Genomic DNA, 18703 nt, shown 5'->3' with positions numbered 1-18703 from the left:
CGATCACGTACCTTTCACTTGATTTATGTATTCCGACCACCTTTAGTATTGCTGAAGGGCAAGATTTGATTACTTACGTCGAGACGGAATTCTGCTCAGCCATCCGCTAACGGATCGACCACAAAGTTGCCAAAAAAAGCGCCTTGAAAAACTTTTCTATGTAGAATTCATGTAAAATAATATTTCTGTAAGGAAGTTCGGAGTTTAGCAATAATATTATTTTAAGTATTCCATAATAAGCATAGATTCAATAAGATTTAAGATCAAAAAATAATTTTTCGTGCATAAATTAATAATAATAAGCTGAATTAATTCGAAGTGTTCTTTTTCTAATCCAATGTAATATTTCCTTATAATCCATCATTTATTTTTTCGATAACTTTTAACTAATAATTATAATATAATAGTATATTACTTACAATTAATATTTATTAAAAAATAATATTAAATAGATCCAGTTAGTAAATATGTAATATTGAAGCGTACAAAAATGTCGCAATAACATTATCTTCAACAGTCACGTTTTATAGTAAGTGCTATCAGCTGCAGTAGTAACAAACGTACTGGATAGTAATAGTATTACCAAATGTTTTCAGATAAAATGACTAAAATAACTAAATATAAAATTTCGATAACACGTAATTTACAATATATTCATAATGATTAGATTGTCAATAATTATAATTTACTAGCAACTAGCCGGTAGACGTTGGTTGTCCTACTTGTATTTATGTACAAATAGTAAAGAAGTTGATGTGCCATATAGCGGCGAGCTACATCAAATTAGCTTGTGTAAAAAAAAAATCTTAGTTAAATTATACATACTTGTGACGATTTTTAAAGCACGATTGCTTAAAACGTCAAACGGCGTTAGTCTTTTTATCATTTTTTATATTATACGTCACACATAATATCATTTTTTTATATTATATGTTAGCAAATACTCGCGACTTCTTCAGGCTGAAGTATCGTGAGTACATGTATGTAGTATCATCCCTACTGTTATGCTAAACGACCAACATTAAACCATGAAGATGTACTCAACAGTCGCGCGTAGCAGGTAAAACATTATTACCAGCTTAGAAGTAGTAAATCTAAAAATGACCATTTTTGGGCTAAAGTCTTGACTCATCTTTCGAAGAACGATTGCAGCTTATTCCACCACACTGTGGGTCGGTGTGGGTGGAAAGGGTAAATAATGAAAATAATAATGTCCTTCAGACCAATTTCGGCTATGGCGGCCAATCTCAAGAGAGATTAGCCATCTATAGTGTACAAGTGTTTGCGCAAACACATTTGCAGTCTCTATTCCCTAGCTGTCATAATCCGATGGGACGGTAATCCGACACGACCGGAAAGAGTTCAGGCTCAGGATTAACGGTTTTACGTGCTTTCCGAGGCACGGGAGTGTACACACTTCCAACTTCCAGACTCCGGGTTACTACTGAAAATTTTCTGAATCTGAACTGAACCCAGGACTTCTGGGTCTGAGGCCTTACATCTAGCCATTATAAACCAACGAGGCAGTTACGAGGTTGAAAAGGTACAAATCGTTTCACACATCGCGACGACATATAGAGATTTGAAATTATAATAAGCCATATAATATTTATTTATAATAATTAACCTGCTAAAGTATGTTTTCCACTCTTAAAACCATAGATCAATTTCACGGTAGTACATTTTGCTAGACCCTTCATTCGTATGCAAAGCTGATCGACTCGTTCGACTTGGTTTCATTGGACCGATGCTGGTTTTGGTTTAGCGGTTTAACAATATTTTGGTTAAACATGTTGGGTTTGCTCGACTCAACATCATCGTATTACATTTCCTAAATGTGTATGAGATATACATACATTATATTATCAAAGGAGGAATATTTTGTTTGTATTTTTTCGAATTTACGCAAAAATTACAAATCTGATTTAGATGATGTGAATGATACGATTGTGTACTCGATACTTATGATGTGCTACCCAGAAGAATTCTCGGATATTAGTATTATTTATGAAAAGTAAAAATATGGAATTTTCACATTAAGATAGATTATAGTTTTTTGGTGGACCAAGGCTATATATTTTGTTTACAAGTTGTACGTTTTTTTGAATAATATTGTTAAAAAAATGTACAAAAAAGTTTTTTACTTCAGACATTTAATCCTATTATAAATAAAATGTATTATAATTTAGGCTTTATATTAATTCAGTTGTTTTTTGCAGGTGCCTTCGGTCTACGAGACATTCAACTTAATGTACCAGAGGCGGTAGGGGTGGGTGCTAGTGCAACCCTCGGCTGCCGCTGGGCGCTGGACACTGGCGAGACACTATACACTGTGAAATGGTACCACGGAGCGCAGGAATTTTTCCGATTCGTACCGAAAGAATTGCCTAATACCCGTGTCTTTTCGCAAACAGGCATCAGCGTTGATGTAAGTTTAGAAAAATATTTGCAAGAAATTTAAACATTTTAATTGATCTTCTTAAACATAATTTGCACATTCTTGCTATTTTAAAACTTTTTTTATATTCAAAACATTTTACTCAGTCATATCAAATTTAAAGAATGGGAACTTCTAGAGCAAATAATTCACTTTCAGCGCGACAATAAACAACGCCACGACTGTAATTACATATGGGTCAATGGCTTTGCGACATCTTGCTAGTTCGTTAAACTGCCTTCAGCGAGTATACTGCAAAAAAATCACTTAAGAATCTCGCCGAGCGGCACGTTAAACCTTTAGCTGTTGGCACGATGCCATGAGAGAGCCATAAAATTGTGCCAAAATAATACATTAAAAACCCTTTCAGAAAATAACATATACGCAAAGTTGGCTTCGTGATGAATAGGAATATAAGTCTCGTACAATGTCTTAAATCCAATGCACTTCTTTTTTATTTAAATTATAATGTGTTTTATATTATGTAGTGGTGAACAAAATAGGATCTATATATTGGATTTTAATATGGGTGAAAGCTTTTACTACATTTTACGCCAGCTGCGAGCGCATAAGTGCGCGGCGCGCGCTGGAGACACTTTATAACAGTTATCGTTTTAGAATATTGTACGTAATTGTGATTGCTATCAGGTACTCTTTAAAAATATAAAATATTAAAATCAAATTGCGTGCATTAAGATCATATATATATAATTAAAGTAATAATCTAATGACAAGCCATAACAAATAAAATGAATTAATATGTTTAAGCATTAATATGTTTTAACATCCAGTATAGTTTTAATCTCTGATTCCTATTAAAGGTTAGGCCAATAAAAATTATTGAGTTTATCCATCAAGAAATTCTAAATAGTAGCCCTGAGGTTAAACGTTGGTTGTGTTTAAACTCTCTTGCCTTGGAAAGCCATTGATTCTGCGTCTCAACCTTTTTTCTGTTGTGTCTGATTTGCCATTCAATGGGATTATGAGAGTAAAAAAATTAAGAGTGAACTTTAGTTTGCATATACAGTTATGCACTGTGCATAATGATGATGTTTCTGTAATTGTACCATCGGTAAAAAATAATGATAATTTAGAAGAAATAAATATTAAAATCTAAATGACGTCCTCGAATGACTGTATGTAAATATATGGTATTCAGAAACAGAAAAATTACATTTAACAATTACATAGTGATATGTGATAATCAAAATATAGAACAGGTATCTACGATAAATTTCTGAGGAGTATATATGGATGAATATTATACATGGGGTCCCCATATTCATTACATATTTAATATTGCTGATCAAATCACAGCTTTATGGGTATATCATGGTATGTAGTATCTAAAATTCTGTACGGTATTTTAGTTTGGGGTAACATTTCGTAAATAAGATTTTCTTGATTCAGAAAAAGTGCATCCGGGCAAGTGGAAATAAAGGCCCAATGCACACTGAAATCATTAACGCTACTGTGCTAATACATTTACGAAGTGGCATGTTTTATGAAAAAGTATAAGAATGATTTTTTTGAGACACGTGGAAATGTTATCTAATTTAATACAGTGAATCAAAATATATTATACGATATTTAAAACTGCTCTAGGTTCAAAAAGTTTCCATCACATAATGATCGTTATTGCATTCAACAACTTTAGATTTGCCATTTAACAGATTAAAAAAAATAGTGCACGACTGGTTGGTAGACAAATGCTATTAATCTGTAAAAGGAATTCTGACAGAAAACGTATAAATACTAAATGACATTAATGTTTTTACTTGTATTATATTCAATGACAATTTTATTTCATTTTGTTATGCATACTGACTTGACATTTGGCAATAATTTAATTGTAATAATAATTATGTACCATAATTTTTAATTAATTTTTACAGTCAATATCGCTCTAAATTTTGTAATTTTATAATAAAATTAGCATGATATTTATGTTACTAGACATGTATGTGTATGTAAAACTATATACTGTTATGTTTTATGCAAATAAATTATTATTTTTTTTTCATACTAATATAATTATATTTCATCATAATTATATAAACTACATACCTATAACATATATAAAAATTCATTGATTATAAAATCTTAAAATACGTTTCTCTATTAAAATTGTGTTTTTTTAGGTGTCACGTTCAGGCGCTCAGCAAGTTGTATTGCGCGGTGCATCAAAAAGCCTAAGCGGACGGTACCGATGCGAGGTGTCAGCCGATGCACCGTTTTTTCACACTGTGTATAAAAGTGCTTATATGCGTGTCGTAGGTGGGTATATTTTTGTAAAAAGAAAGTTTTTGACCAATTTTTATGAGCTTGAATCCTTTTATTTTGTCTAGAGTCCGAAGCCATTTTATCCAAAGTCGAAGAAATTTTAGCACTAAAAATTCATTCGCTCTGCACAAACTGTCTAAAAATCTTGGACTATACTTTTGGAAATATTTCTATCTCTGTGCTGGCAGATGACAATTTTTTTTTGCCTTGCATATCTTGTTCAAAAATTAAAATATTTTCTCTGAATCAACTTATTTTGACAGGTCATTCGATTCATATTTGGATTTTGTTAAACAAAATCTTTAATCTGTAGAATAAATAAATTCAGAATAAATAATGATTTTCTGAAAATAGGATAAGACTTTCTTAATGCAATTAGTTTAGAAACTAATAAACAATGAGCGATGTTGTTTGCTTGCTCCAGAGATTGCTTGCTTACGACTTACGTAAACGTAATTTAAAGTTTGCTTGGCAATGTAGTGAACTAACTGTATAAGTAAGTCAATCAGGTTTGTAGTGATTTTCGTATCGGAAAATTAAATTTGCATCTACAAGTTGTCAAGATTAATAAATATGAATAAACCACAGGGTTCAATCAAACTACTAAACTCATTGAAATAATGGAAAGATACAACAAATGCACGGAAAACACGTCTCTTGAAATTTAAAAGATTAAATTAATATATATGGATATAAATGTAATTGTTTCTATAAAGCCTTGTTTAATGACGATGTTTCGTCGAACAGATAAATAATAGGGATAACTCTAGTGCTGTATCGTGGAATTCTAAATCGTAAATCAGAACTATTGTTCAGCAATAAATGCGGGGAACACAGGGGATGTTTGATTAAGGTTTATCTTGTTAAATTTACGGTTATTGTTGAGCAATTCGATTGCTTCAAGGTGTGTTATATTTGTGTATTAGGTGAATTTATTGTCATAAGAGAATACAGAATTATTTATTTTTGAATCACTTGTAAATTATGCAGTATAAAATTTTTAATGAATTGTAAAAATATTATTTATTTATAATACGGTTGGAACCCTTTCTCGATCAACAAACTTTTGACCAGAAACACGGTTAAAAGCAATATTGACTTTTTAATTTGTCTTTGCAGTCTAATCAAGTTCATTTAATTTTGTGTGTGCCACTTGGATCAAGATTAACAGCGATGTGTTGTTCTTATACGAACATATTTTATAGATCTCGAGGGAAAGAATGAATTAAGAAAAATATTATTTTGCACTAAGATAAAAACCAAAAATAAAAAAAAAATACATATAAACTAAAGTGCACGAGGGCGGCGTTATTGCTTGCTTCACGTAATCTCTTACTGACAACTTTTACGTAGTCATAGTCCAAAGATTATAAATATATGCCGTACCTGTAGTGACATAAAAAATAACTATAAAAAATATTCTCTTATTATAAAATACTTGCTATAATTAATACTATAAATGCAAAGTGAGATTGTTTTTTTGTAACATTTTCAAGCCTTAACTAACATCATCATTTCTGTATTCTGGTTGTCACGGGCACGGAAAAGAACATAGAGTACCGAAAGTCGCCTAAGGGCGCACCCTCGGGCGAAAACTAATTATAAATATAAAAACATTAAAATTGGAATTCAGCGACACTTGAAAATAGACTTTCACCTATTTCACTGTGAATGAATTATTATAAGTCTTCGATTTGCCAGTTAGTGAAGTAAGTAAGTAACAGTCTGTGAATGTCCCACAGCTGGGCTAATGCTTGAAAATAAATTCTTACTCTACCACGCTGCTCCATTGCGGGTTGGTGAAATACATATGTGGCAGAATTTCAGTGGAATTAAACTTTAAGCTGCAGATGTTTTCCTGCACCGTCAAGCATGAGATGAATTGTAAATACAAATTAATAACATAAGCATTCAGTGATGCTTGCTCGGGATCGAACCCACGATCATCGGTTAAAATTCACGCATTCTAACCACTAGGCCATCTCGTTCTTTGCCAGTTAGTAAATTTAAGCAATTATCATCACCTGATTCGTAATTTAATAAATAATCACAGTTCAGCTGAACACAAAATATTACCAATATTTTTATTTTAAATTTAAAAACATTTCCATATTCATATTTTATATAAAGTCGTCGAATATGTAGATATAATTCGTACGACCGTCAGTATATTTACAGAATGTTTCTGTGCAATTACGGGAACATTGTCGTTACAATGTTTCTTTGAAAGGAAACTTCTAAACTATATATATCACAATAATAACAATGTGTAGCCTGTACTTAAAGGCGAACTTTGATAACGAGGTTTGTGGGGAAGTTAGCCACAACTTTGCAATCATCCATAAGCTAAAATTGAAATGAATTACTTGTAATGTAATCAAACTGAGTACTTAACTAAAATTCATTCAAAGTGGCGTATTAAAAGTTATTTTAATAAAGTTTAGTATTTAAAATAATTAAAATAAAAGGATTTTTAGTATTTTCGCAAAAAATGATAGGTTTCAAAGATCTTATTTTAATTTCACATATTAGCAATTTAATGAAACGTCAAAATAAGTTGGTTCATTCGTAAAAAAAAATGTAGTATGAACAATTTAAATTATCAAAATGTATGTATTAAATACGTAAACATCAATGTTGGTCAATTTTCAGTATTCAAAGAAAGATATAATAATATACATACACGTATCGGAAAAAGAACCCAATAGAACTGTACTTTTTAGCCTATGTAATAAAGTTCGTTAGTTAATGACATATTATACGAGTATGTACATTAAAAAAAAAATAAGCGGTGTCGTGGGACACCGGTATATAATATCATTAAAAATAATAACTAACAATAATACTTAACGTACTTACCATAGATGGCTTCAAGTTTTTATCGAATATCAACAAAATGCGATACCAAATAATTATAATGTTAACTGACACGAAGCAATATCAATAACGTAAATGAGGAAGCTCTGATGTACAAAATAAATACGAAAACTCGAATTAACCGCGAAAACGGAGAACTTAGTGTCTCCATTAAATATAATAGATACAAAGCGAACGACAGGAATGTAAAAACTTAAAGATTTTAGTCTGCACTAAGTTTCAACGCTCCATCAGTAATGGAAAGTGTGCCGGACAGACAAAACACGTGGAGTTTCTTCGTTATGTGTTCGACGTGTTCACCGATACAAGGAAAATTCGGGCTAAAATGGAATGGACGAGTATGAAAGCTGAATATACAATGTCGACGCTCTAAAGCGTCACACCAAAAAGCGTACGGTCTCAGGTTTTTTATCGATTTATGAATGTTATTCTTTTATCTTTATCTAGTTTTTATTCTCACAACGAAATAAAGGCCTGGAATAAACCTGATTTAATTTCAATGAGTGAGCATATTTTATAATTAATCTTCACTGCTATCGCATTTGTTTTGTTAACCCGAATCGTCTTATCATCCTATTAGGCCCAAATTGCTAATTATTAAAAGATTTGTTTTAATTTTCCTTAGATGTTTGTACCATCTTTTGATACGAGGTTTTTTTCATTTATTTAATGAAGACAAAGGGTGACGTTTGCCACTGTACTGGCACTGTAAGAAGTATACACAGTTTCTAACAAATTCAATGTACCGCAAATGGGATCTAAGATGTTGTTATTCTCTTATATATCCTTAAACCAGAATATATCATTACAAGTACACGAGTAATTTTTTGTTGTAGATTACTTGGATGGGTACCACTCACCCAACCAGACATAATGCCCTGATTGCGGTAAATTAATGACCTAATGTAATTTGTAATAATCCTTTTTTTAATATTAGAATTGCCAGAGGCAATGCCTATAGTGTACTCACAGAAGAGTTGGTACACTGTGGGTGACATGCTGCGAGCTAACTGCACGTCGCCTCCCGCAGAGCCACAAGCAAACCTTACATGGCTTCTTAATGGATACGAGGTGAAAACTACTTAATATTTATATTTTCTTTATTATCAAATACGTACTTAATATTATATAGAAGCCCCTTACTAGGTAACATTTTAATTTTTTTACTTTAAGAAAGCCAACATTTACTTAAGTTATAATTCCTTTGTGTTTTATTAATATTAAAAGAAAATGTTATTGTAAATTTGTTAAAAGGTAAAAGGCCTCGATATTCCACCCCCAGACATGGCTTTTTCTCGAAGAGAGCCTGTCATTAGCGATGCTTCACTAGAAAATGCGAATAGAATTATATTCAGTCCATGGGACGCAATTTCTGGCTACGAGGAGTCTGCAACGGACGTCATAGACATTCCGGGCGACATAGATGATTCAGTTGCTTCAAACTCTTACAAGAAGTTCGAGAGTACGACGCGAATAACGCCTCGACTAGAACAAATTTCAAGCAAAAATATTAGCATTGAAGAAGATAAATCTAATAAGTCTTCCTCCTTCAGTCAACTCGTTATACGAGTGCAGACTTCGCATTTTCATAAGGTACGAAAGTACGTATTTTTGAATATGTTGAAATGTATACGAAATATTTGTGTATTTGATTTGATTTAATTATTTACGATGTAAATAATTGATTATATATAATTATTTATGTAACTAAGGTTGTTTAAAATTTATATCTATAATACATTTTTATCTATACACACATTTCGGCATAAAAATAATTTATTTCACCATTTTCAATCATAATTGGATTATTACTTTTGATCAACAAAAACTTTCCCAAGTAAGTCGTATAAGTATGGCGTACAAGCGAAACGAACTAAAATTAAAGTTAATCCCGATAACACAAAAAAAAATATTAAATACGACGCACATTTAAATTGATTTAAATAAAGGTTCTTGTTTCTGCTTTATATAACTTATATATGTATATAAAAGTTGATTTTATATATTTGCGAGGCATTGCATTCAATTTAAAATGAATTTCTGAAATGGAATTGTAATTTATTCCACACAGGGTCGGATGAATGTAACGTGCGTGGCGCGCATATTGTCAGTTTGGTCAGCGAGCACCGCACTTTTGCTAGACGAGGAGCGACCTCAAATAGCTCCCGTCATGGGTAGTCGGGACACGAACTCAGGTAAGAAAATTTGTATAATCAAAGCTAAGGTAACGCTTAATACCACATTATTTTAAAATACTATAATTAAATCGCATTAATTTATTGTAGCTAAATAAAACACATTTCGGTATAACTATAGATATAATATCAAAATGTTTTATTCAATAGGCTATTGAGCCTAAGCACTTTCAAAGTATTATGTGATGAAATCACAAAGTCAATTATGCAGTTGAAAGATGTTATAGTGTTTATAAAATTATTGTAGCTGGATTCTGTGTGTGACATAGATTATTTTTTATGGCATTTAGTTGTTTTTAATTCATATAAAATTCTGAGATATGAAGAGATCATCAACTGTAAAAAATAAAAACGTGGCAGTGGAGTCAGGTGAATCAAAATACTTTTATATACTTTTATTATATATTTGAAGAAATATGTCAGATAAAGATAATCCTTATCCGTGTGAATTTACAAAAGTGCTAACTAAGCGTATTAATTTCGTATAATTTGTAAAAGGTTTTATTAGTTTTGCTGTGTAAGCGATAACAAGTGTTTCTTAAACTCTATCTGCGCACAGAATCACTCCCACTGATTAATTAACCTAATAGAAATTTTCATTTTATTAGACTTCATCACTTGGAAATGTGATAATATAATAATTAATGATTAAAATTACTATACAATTATTATGACTCATGTAAAAAAATTGGAATAAAATCTTTGCATACATTTTAAAAGTATTTTCTAAAAGTCGTTAAATTAAAAAATATGTATGTTTGTAAGACTGATTTTTACATTGAAATATTAAAATATTTAAAATAATTTTAGCCTTTCGTGGTAAGCCTTCTGTGTGAGATGAATAAATGTGTTGTAAGAGAAAATACCAGTAATGTAATAATTACCAAATAAGATTTAGGTATTCATAATAATTTTAGTAAATATTCTTGTTCCACTTACGATATTTATCGACCGGTGAACCTACGTGTTTGCAACGCATCAGTTCCATGATGATAGAATATAGTTTCCACATTCCCGAAACATGTCAAACATTTCTCTATAAGCAACTTATGTTTTTTTTTATAGAATAGGAAGGTGGACGAGCATATGGGCCACCTGATGGTAAGTGGTCACCAAACGCCCTTAGACATTGGTATTGTAAGAAATGTCAACCATCGCTTATAGCCAATGCGCCACCAACCTTGGGAATTAAGATTTTATGTCCCTTGTGCCTGTAATTACACTGGCTCACTCACCCTTCAAACCGGAACACAACAATATCAAGTATTGCTGTTTTGCGGTAGAATATCTGATGAGTGGGTGGTACCTACCCAGACGAGCTTGCACAAAACCCTACCACCAGTAAAAACCGAAATATATATAATAACATTAATACATTGCTGCGAAGCTACATGGATCAAGTACTTAAATAAATTATTGAATTATTGAATATACTTATTTATGTTTTTATTATTTTAAAAATAAAACAAAAGAAATTAGCAATACTACAATAAATAGAATATAATATAATACTTGAAAACCTTGCTGGAAGTAAAAAGCTATTAAGTGTGTTTAGTAATTAATTAAAGTGGGTTTTTGAAATACATTCTCGTTGTTTCAGGTCCACGCTGTTCCACATCACACGTCTTGGCGCTTTTAAACTATTTACTGTTTAAGCACTGGTGAGAACTGCTCCCATTTCAAGTTTCGTGCATAAGTTATGTGCATACGAAAGCCGTTTTCACAAAGTTTTGAGAAAACAGGCAACGTGTGGCGATAAACTGAACTTAGGACGAGTTTTTCGAAATAAAAACACGCATCTCTTTTCGTTTTATACAAATCATCTTGTTCCAATTTCGAATGTTTTAAATACGAAATATTTCAATACATGTTTAATAACATGCTTCTTTAATTTCCGAATAGGAATGATTTACCTCTCTCTGCAATGTAACTTCATAATTCTGAGCTGTTCGCTAAAATTCCCTTTTTGTTTTGAATTTTAGAGCATGTGTACGAAATGTTGGCGTCATTGTTTTCAAAACGATGAATAATAGTGAAAAAAAAGTTTATACTCAGAAATAAAACATTTCGATTAAATTAATGTGTAATACATTGAATTCCAATCATAAAATCCTTATATTACATTTTAGCGCGCATTGCTCGTAAGATAATTTAAAAGTAAATCCATTTCCCGCCATAAAGAGTATCTGTCATTATTCTTGCTGACAGATTAAAAATGTAGAATATTATTGTTAAATATGAAAAATGACAGATACTGTTCAGCAGTATTTAGTAATTATACGTATTCCGTTTAATATTATATATTCCAATCTTATTGACTTTTATAATAGAGATTGTATACTAATAAAGGAACATATAAAAAAGATAGTTTTTAAAGAAGATTTTGCCATAATTATTATAATATATTGAATGTTTCATAACACAGTATAAACAAAATGCAGTTTTATAGAAGAGTAATATAAATATGAATTAAAACAAAACCATTTGATATACAACTCTTATATTTGGCATATGTAGGTATGCTGTCAGGACTTTTAACACGCTTTATTAAAATATAGTTGGCGCCTCTTTGTTACAATTGGAAAAAAATATGCAATTATGTGGGTACTAATTTGGAGCGTATAAAACATATCTTTATTTAATTTAAGAGATGGTTGATTTTTTCCTAAATAGCTTTATAAATAAGGTATTAACCTAAAAATATTTATTTTATTTATTTTCAAATACCTGTTTGCCTACCGGTAACCTCATGGTAAGTGGTTCCCAAAACTGTAAACGGTATTTACACTGTTTATCTAAAATCTATAACAGCAAAAAAACGTAAGTCTGGCATTTTTGTATCTATAACCATTGCTTATGGATTATGATGCCTTCGAATTGTCCTAGTTACTGAATAATTGGTAAAAATAGAATATACGTAAAATGATTGAAGATATTTATATTTTGAATGCCAAATACTAGTTTGAAATTGAACTAACAATATTTTAATAGGTCTGTAAAAAAATCTATTACACCTAAAAACCTGCAGAATATTCTTATTATTAATAATATTTATTATTTTTGCCTGGTACGAATATCTTCCTTGGGACTGTTTTGTTCTCTTCGAGTTTAGTTTTAGTAGAATTAACTTAAAACAAAACGTAGCCGCAGTCTTAAGGCATATATTTCGATATGATTATGGCGCAGTTGGACTAACATCAACTTCTCCATCTACATTAATGTTCTTAACGTAGATGGATAAGAAGCGGAATTGATTTAAAAGCCTTAGACCAGGAACTAAAAAAAAGATGGTCGATGATTTAAATATATCACTATCGATTCTCATCAGTATTGGCTAAATCTGCATTTTTATATACTCGTGAATGCGTTAGTACGCAGATGTAGCAGTATAATAAACGTATTGAATGCATTAAGAACAGTCAATAGTCAAATTGCCGTGGAGTACCGGCTTAGAATAGTACTCCCCCAATCTCATCCCGTGGGTGTCGTAAGAGGCGACTGAGGGACGGGGAAAAGGGGGGATGGGCAGCAGCGTCCCCCCTCCCATATACATCTTACCCCCCTACTGCGCTCGCCAACACGCCTGCCCAGCGCGGCGAGTATGGGCAAACCCCTCCCTTAATGGCAGATGCGCCCAAAAAAAAGGCCCCCAGTTACCGGCAAGCCCGCTAGGCCCGACCAAGGTAGCGGCGGCAGGGGGTGCTAAGAATCACCGGTTCACGGCAGGCTACCGTATAAAACGACTGCACATGGCAACGTATAATGGACGCTCGATGAGGCTGGACCATCACCTCGCCGAATTAGAAGTAGAGTTAAGTCATATGAACTGGCTTATACTGGGGTTATCTGAAGTCCGAAGACAGAGGGAGGACACGATAACTCTAGAGTCCGGTAACTTACTCTACTTCCGCGAAGGTGATAACCTCTCCCAGGGTGGTGTCGGTTTTCTAGTCAAAAAGGATATCATTAGCAGCATTGTGGAAATCAGTAGTGTGTCGAACCGGGTAGCGTACCTTGTCCTAAAACTTTCCGACAGGTACTCCCTGAAGGTCGTACAGGTATATGCGCCTACTTCGACATACTCTGATGATGTGGTCGAAGCGATGTACGAGGACATCGCAAAGGCCCTCAACGACACCTCGAAGGCCCACTACAATGTTGTTATGGGAGACTTCAATGCTAAAGTGGGAGTACAAGATAGCGGTGAATCGAAAGTCGGACCTTACGGCTTGGGCTGCAGAAATCACAGGGGGCAAATGCTGGTAAACTTTCTCGAAGCGCAGGGGCTTTTTTTGATGAATTCTTTCTTTCAAAAGAAGCCTCAGAGGCGGTGGACCTGGCGAAGCCCCGATAACGTGACAAGGAACGAGATAGACTTTATCATTTCGAATAAAAGGCACATATTTAGAGATGTTTCAGTGATCAACAGGTTTAATACCGGAAGTGATCACCGCTTGGTTCGAGGCACTCTAAATATCAACTTAAAAGCCGAAAGATCGAGAATGATGAGGTCTACTCTCCGACCTACCATGCTCCAAGCTGCTCAAGGCTCCGAAAAGTTCCATTTGGAACTTTTCGGAGCCAAAAAATTTTCAAAATCAATTCACCGCGTTGGAAACCATAAGCAGCATTGATGAGAGAACCGACACGCTGGTCAAAATACTGCAAAACACATCCTGCAAGTGTTTTCCGCCACAGAGAAGAGACAACGCACCAAAACTCTCTGCTGAGACACTCGAGCTCATGAGAAAACGACGAGAACTACCATCGTTTTTGTCAGATAAGGCCTTAAATCGAATAATAAAAACGCTGACGCGACGCGATCTCCGACGCTCCAATACCCGTGCCATCAAAGCTGCGATTGAGCAAAATCGGGGATCGAAAGTGTTCGCTCGCTTTGGAGTTTGGGAGGCCGCGTCTGACAAAACTTAAAACTGAAAATGGTGGGGTCGTTACCTCTAGGCCTGAGATTGTCGGAGAAGTAGAGAGGTTTTATGGGCAGTTGTTCTCTTCAAGATCGGATAAACCCGTGGGAATCAGTATTGATGACCAGCGCGCCCCTCTTATGCGCCATTACTCCGAGGAGCTCCCGGTCGTTGACCAAGGAGAGATTAGGGCGGCTCTAGAACAGCTTAAAAACAACAAAGCTCCGGGAGATGACGGAATCACAACAGAGTTGCTTAAGGCAGGCGGGACTCCGGTCCTGAAAGAGCTAGCAAGCCTCTTTAATTCCGTCATCCAACATGGCAAGACCCCGGAAACGTGGAGCGGGAGTGAGCTGGTACTGTTTTTCAAGAAAGGTGATAAAACTCTCTTGAAAAACTACAGACCAATCTCCCTCCTGAGTCACGTGTATAAGCTGTTCTCAAGAGTCGTCACGAACCGTCTCGTCAGACGACTTGACGAGTTCCAGCCCCCAGAGCAAGCCGGCTTTCGATCAGGCTACAGCACCGTGGACCACATCCATACTGTTCGGCAGATTGTGCAGAAGACCGAAGAGTACAATCAGCCGCTGTGTATGGCATTTGTGGACTACGAGAAAGCCTTCGACTCCATCGAAACCTGGGCAGTGCTCGACTCTTTGCAAAGATGTCATATCGATTGGAGATATATCGAGGTACTGAGATGTCTGTACAACGCCGCTACAATGACTGTCCACATCCAGGACTGTAAGACGAAGGCGATTCAACTGCGCAGAGGGGTGAGACAGGGGGATGTAATATCCCCGAAACTGTTCACCAACGCGTTGGAAGACGTTTTTAAAACGCTGGATTGGACTAGATATGGAGTCAATGTAAACGGCGAGTACATCTCACACCTTCGATTTGTCGACGATATCGTCATCATAGAAGAGTCGCTGGAACAACTCACCGAAATGCTGCGTAGCCTAGGCGAGTCTTCCTGGTGTGTCGGTCTCGGTATAAACTTGGACAAGACCAAGGTCATGTTCAATAGGCATCTCGTGCCGGGACCGATATACGTCGAGGAGAAACCTCTCGAAGTTGTTAGTGAATATACCTACCTAGGACAGATAATACAAGTCGGTAGGAACAACTTCGAGAAGGAAGCCGATCGAAGAATTCGCTTGGGATGGGCAGCATTAGGCAACCTTCGTCAAGTCCTCAAGTCGTCTATACCGCAATGTTTGAAGACGAAAGTCTTCAACCAATGCGTCTTACCTGCCATGACATACGGTGCCGAAACGTGGACACTAACTGCGGGACTAGTCCACAAATTCAAAGTCGCTCAGCGTGCTATGGAGCGAGCTATGCTCGGAGTATCTTTTAAGGATAAGATCAGAAATGAGATTATCCGGAAAAGAACCGGAGTCACCGACATAGCTTGCAAAATTAGCAGGCTGAAGTGGCAGTGGGCTGGTCACGTATGTCGTAGGACCGATGGCCGTTGGAGCAGACGAGTCCTAGAGTGGAGACCGCGAATCGGCAAGCGCAGCGTAGGGCGCCCTCCAGCCAGGTGGACCGACGACCTTAAGAAGGTGGCGGGCACCAACTGGATGCGGAAGGCGGAGGACAGGGAGCTTTGGCGCACCTTGGGAGAGGCCTATGTTCAGCAGTGGACAACGATTGGCTGTTGATTGAATAGTCAAATTAATCCCTCATTTAAGTACATATAATTCAATTCTAAATTTGATCTGTTTGTAAATTTTTACGGTCAATTAAAACTATTTATTATGCTCAACTCCATTAGCGAGAGAATAATAAAGCGTATCTTTTTCAATGTTATTAAAGTCTCTTAACATAAACGATATTTTAAACATCTAAGTTTAAATATGACTTTTCGTATTAGTCCCAATCAATTACTGCTTCAATAATATATTTTTTTCTTTTCAGGGCAATACGATGATGGACGGCAGGCGGATATGAATAAAAAACAAAATATTTTCTCAAATAATGTCAGTGTTAGACTACTTAATACGCCCATATTTATAGTCGAGTATATATATGTATATAATATTCTTATCTTTCTAGCAAATACATGTCATGTTCTTGTACGTACATTTAAACGTGAAATCTACCAATACTGACTACCACCAATTTTTTCAATGTACAGTACATTCGCATTTCATAAATAATTATGTTACGATATAATAATCCCATATTGTATGTTTTTTCGTATTGATGTCTCGTACTCTACTATATATTTGGGTATTAGTAAAATAAAATTGACAGGTAAAACGATTTTATCAGTGAAGTGATTTAAAGTAGTGAATTTTATACTTGTATATAAATAGTTTTAAAATTATTATACATCTAAAAAGATTAGTGACGTTCTGCTTCACAAACATTATTTAAGTAACTGTTACTACAAAATAAGGATCGTAAAATAAAATTTACCTGTTTTTAAAAACATGTTTTATTTCATACTTTACTCATAATAATAAAATATAAAAAAAAAAACTTTGTCCAAGGAGGTTTTTAAAATTTTAAAAGAATCTTTATCAAATATTGCAGGATCAAACTCGGTCAAGTACCTCTGAGATTAAGGAAGCTTGTTAAGTATAAATAAATATCAAACGAAATTCCATCAATTTATACCTACTATTTCGCACTGGAACAGCTTGGTGGAATAAGCTCCAGACCTTTAAGTATAGGTCTTTTGGTTTTCCTCTTGCTTTCTATCTATTAAATATACATACATTTTCAGTATCGTAAATTAAAAAAAAATCACAGATTAATACATTTTGTTACAAAATCAAATAAAATATCCATGGGATTTAATAAAAATTGTTAATTCGTGTTTAAAATTCATTTCTAAAAAAATGAAAACTTATTTAATGTTAAAAGCGACTTAAGCGATAAAATATTAGCTACGAAATCCATTGGGAAATATATTTAATAATTAAGTGTTACATATGGGTACTTTTAAAGAAGTTTTTAGTTACTGCTAAAGAAAAAATTTAAGTTAACATGAATTGCGCGGGTTAATTAGACTCTTTATAAACGCGTCGGGCTTGAAAATCAGACATCCCTATATTTTTGACTTAAGTTGTACTTTATACGCAGTTAGCGGTTCCAGTTAATACGAATTAAGAAAACTTTATAATTATAAAAAAATACTCTACTACATTTAGATAGTGTCAATTAAAAAAAGTTAAGTTACGTTTATAATTTACTTAATTAGTTCATTGACAAAATTATTTCTAGGGCTTCGGTTTAGAGTATTAACTAGTTTTCACTCGCGGCTACGCCCGCATGAGATGGGAGGGGCGGAGATGTTAGGTAGTCTGTGTATTAGTTATGAGACTATTATATATAATATATATAATCTTTATTCCAAATTCATCCAAACCCATTCAGTAGTTTTGCATAGAAGAATAATAAAAATCAATCCATCCTCACAAACTTTCGTGTTTATAATATTAGTATATAATATTAGGAACCCGTTGGGATTTTAGGGTAGCAGATACCGAGAACTTTAAACCTCAAATCGATCATATAAAAGTTTTGGTATCAAGAGATTCTCAGTAGGAGCCCGAATTTGGAAGTTGGCAGTCTTAATAAACCCGTGTCTTAGAAAGCCTGGTCCTAAAAGTTGGTCCTAAACCTAAAATCTCTCTAGTCATGGCAGAACTCGATCAGGAAAACATCATCGACATCCTCATCTTCATCATATTATAATGTTATAATATTTTTTTGATAAATATATTTTCAAAGATACAGGAACAACATTTTCTTCGTTATCTAAATACCGTTAGTTTTCACCGAATTCTGTGCCCATAATAATAACATGTATCGCGTTTAGTTATCTCCATTACTTGTTCGTGTAATGTACAAAACATTATCCTTGAAAATACTAAAATCGTCCGGAAAACACTTCAATAGCAGAATTAATTTGCCATGGTATTAGGTCTAAAATCATCTTTTATCAGAAGTGTTCTGCAGGTCGATGA

At 34.0% G+C, this 18703-nt stretch overlaps 1 protein-coding gene across 2 annotated transcripts in view; it reads left to right on the top strand.

Moving 5' to 3' along the window:
• LOC126768825 (uncharacterized) overlaps positions 1-16988 on the top strand; it is a 38179-nt gene extending 21191 nt beyond the window's left edge. The window contains exons 3-9 of one of the 2 annotated variants that reach the window (XM_050487172.1): positions 2220-2428; positions 4579-4714; positions 8535-8668; positions 8852-9190; positions 9669-9792; positions 11393-11453; positions 16644-16783. In XM_050487172.1, the coding sequence (XP_050343129.1) occupies positions 2220-2428; positions 4579-4714; positions 8535-8668; positions 8852-9190; positions 9669-9792; positions 11393-11453; positions 16644-16656 (1016 nt within the window). In that variant the 3' untranslated portion in view covers positions 16657-16783. Of the gene's footprint in view, positions 1-2219; positions 2429-4578; positions 4715-8534; positions 8669-8851; positions 9191-9668; positions 9793-11392; positions 11454-16643 lie in introns of both variants that reach the window. The other variant, XM_050487171.1, reaches the window with a different exon arrangement.
• The last annotated feature ends 1715 nt before the right edge of the window (positions 16989-18703 follow it).

This window comes from Nymphalis io, chromosome 5, assembly GCF_905147045.1.
Source record: "Nymphalis io chromosome 5, ilAglIoxx1.1, whole genome shotgun sequence".
In the NCBI taxonomy this organism is placed as follows: Eukaryota; Metazoa; Arthropoda; class Insecta; order Lepidoptera; family Nymphalidae; genus Nymphalis; species Nymphalis io.
This window is presented reverse-complemented; position numbering and strand designations above follow the sequence as displayed.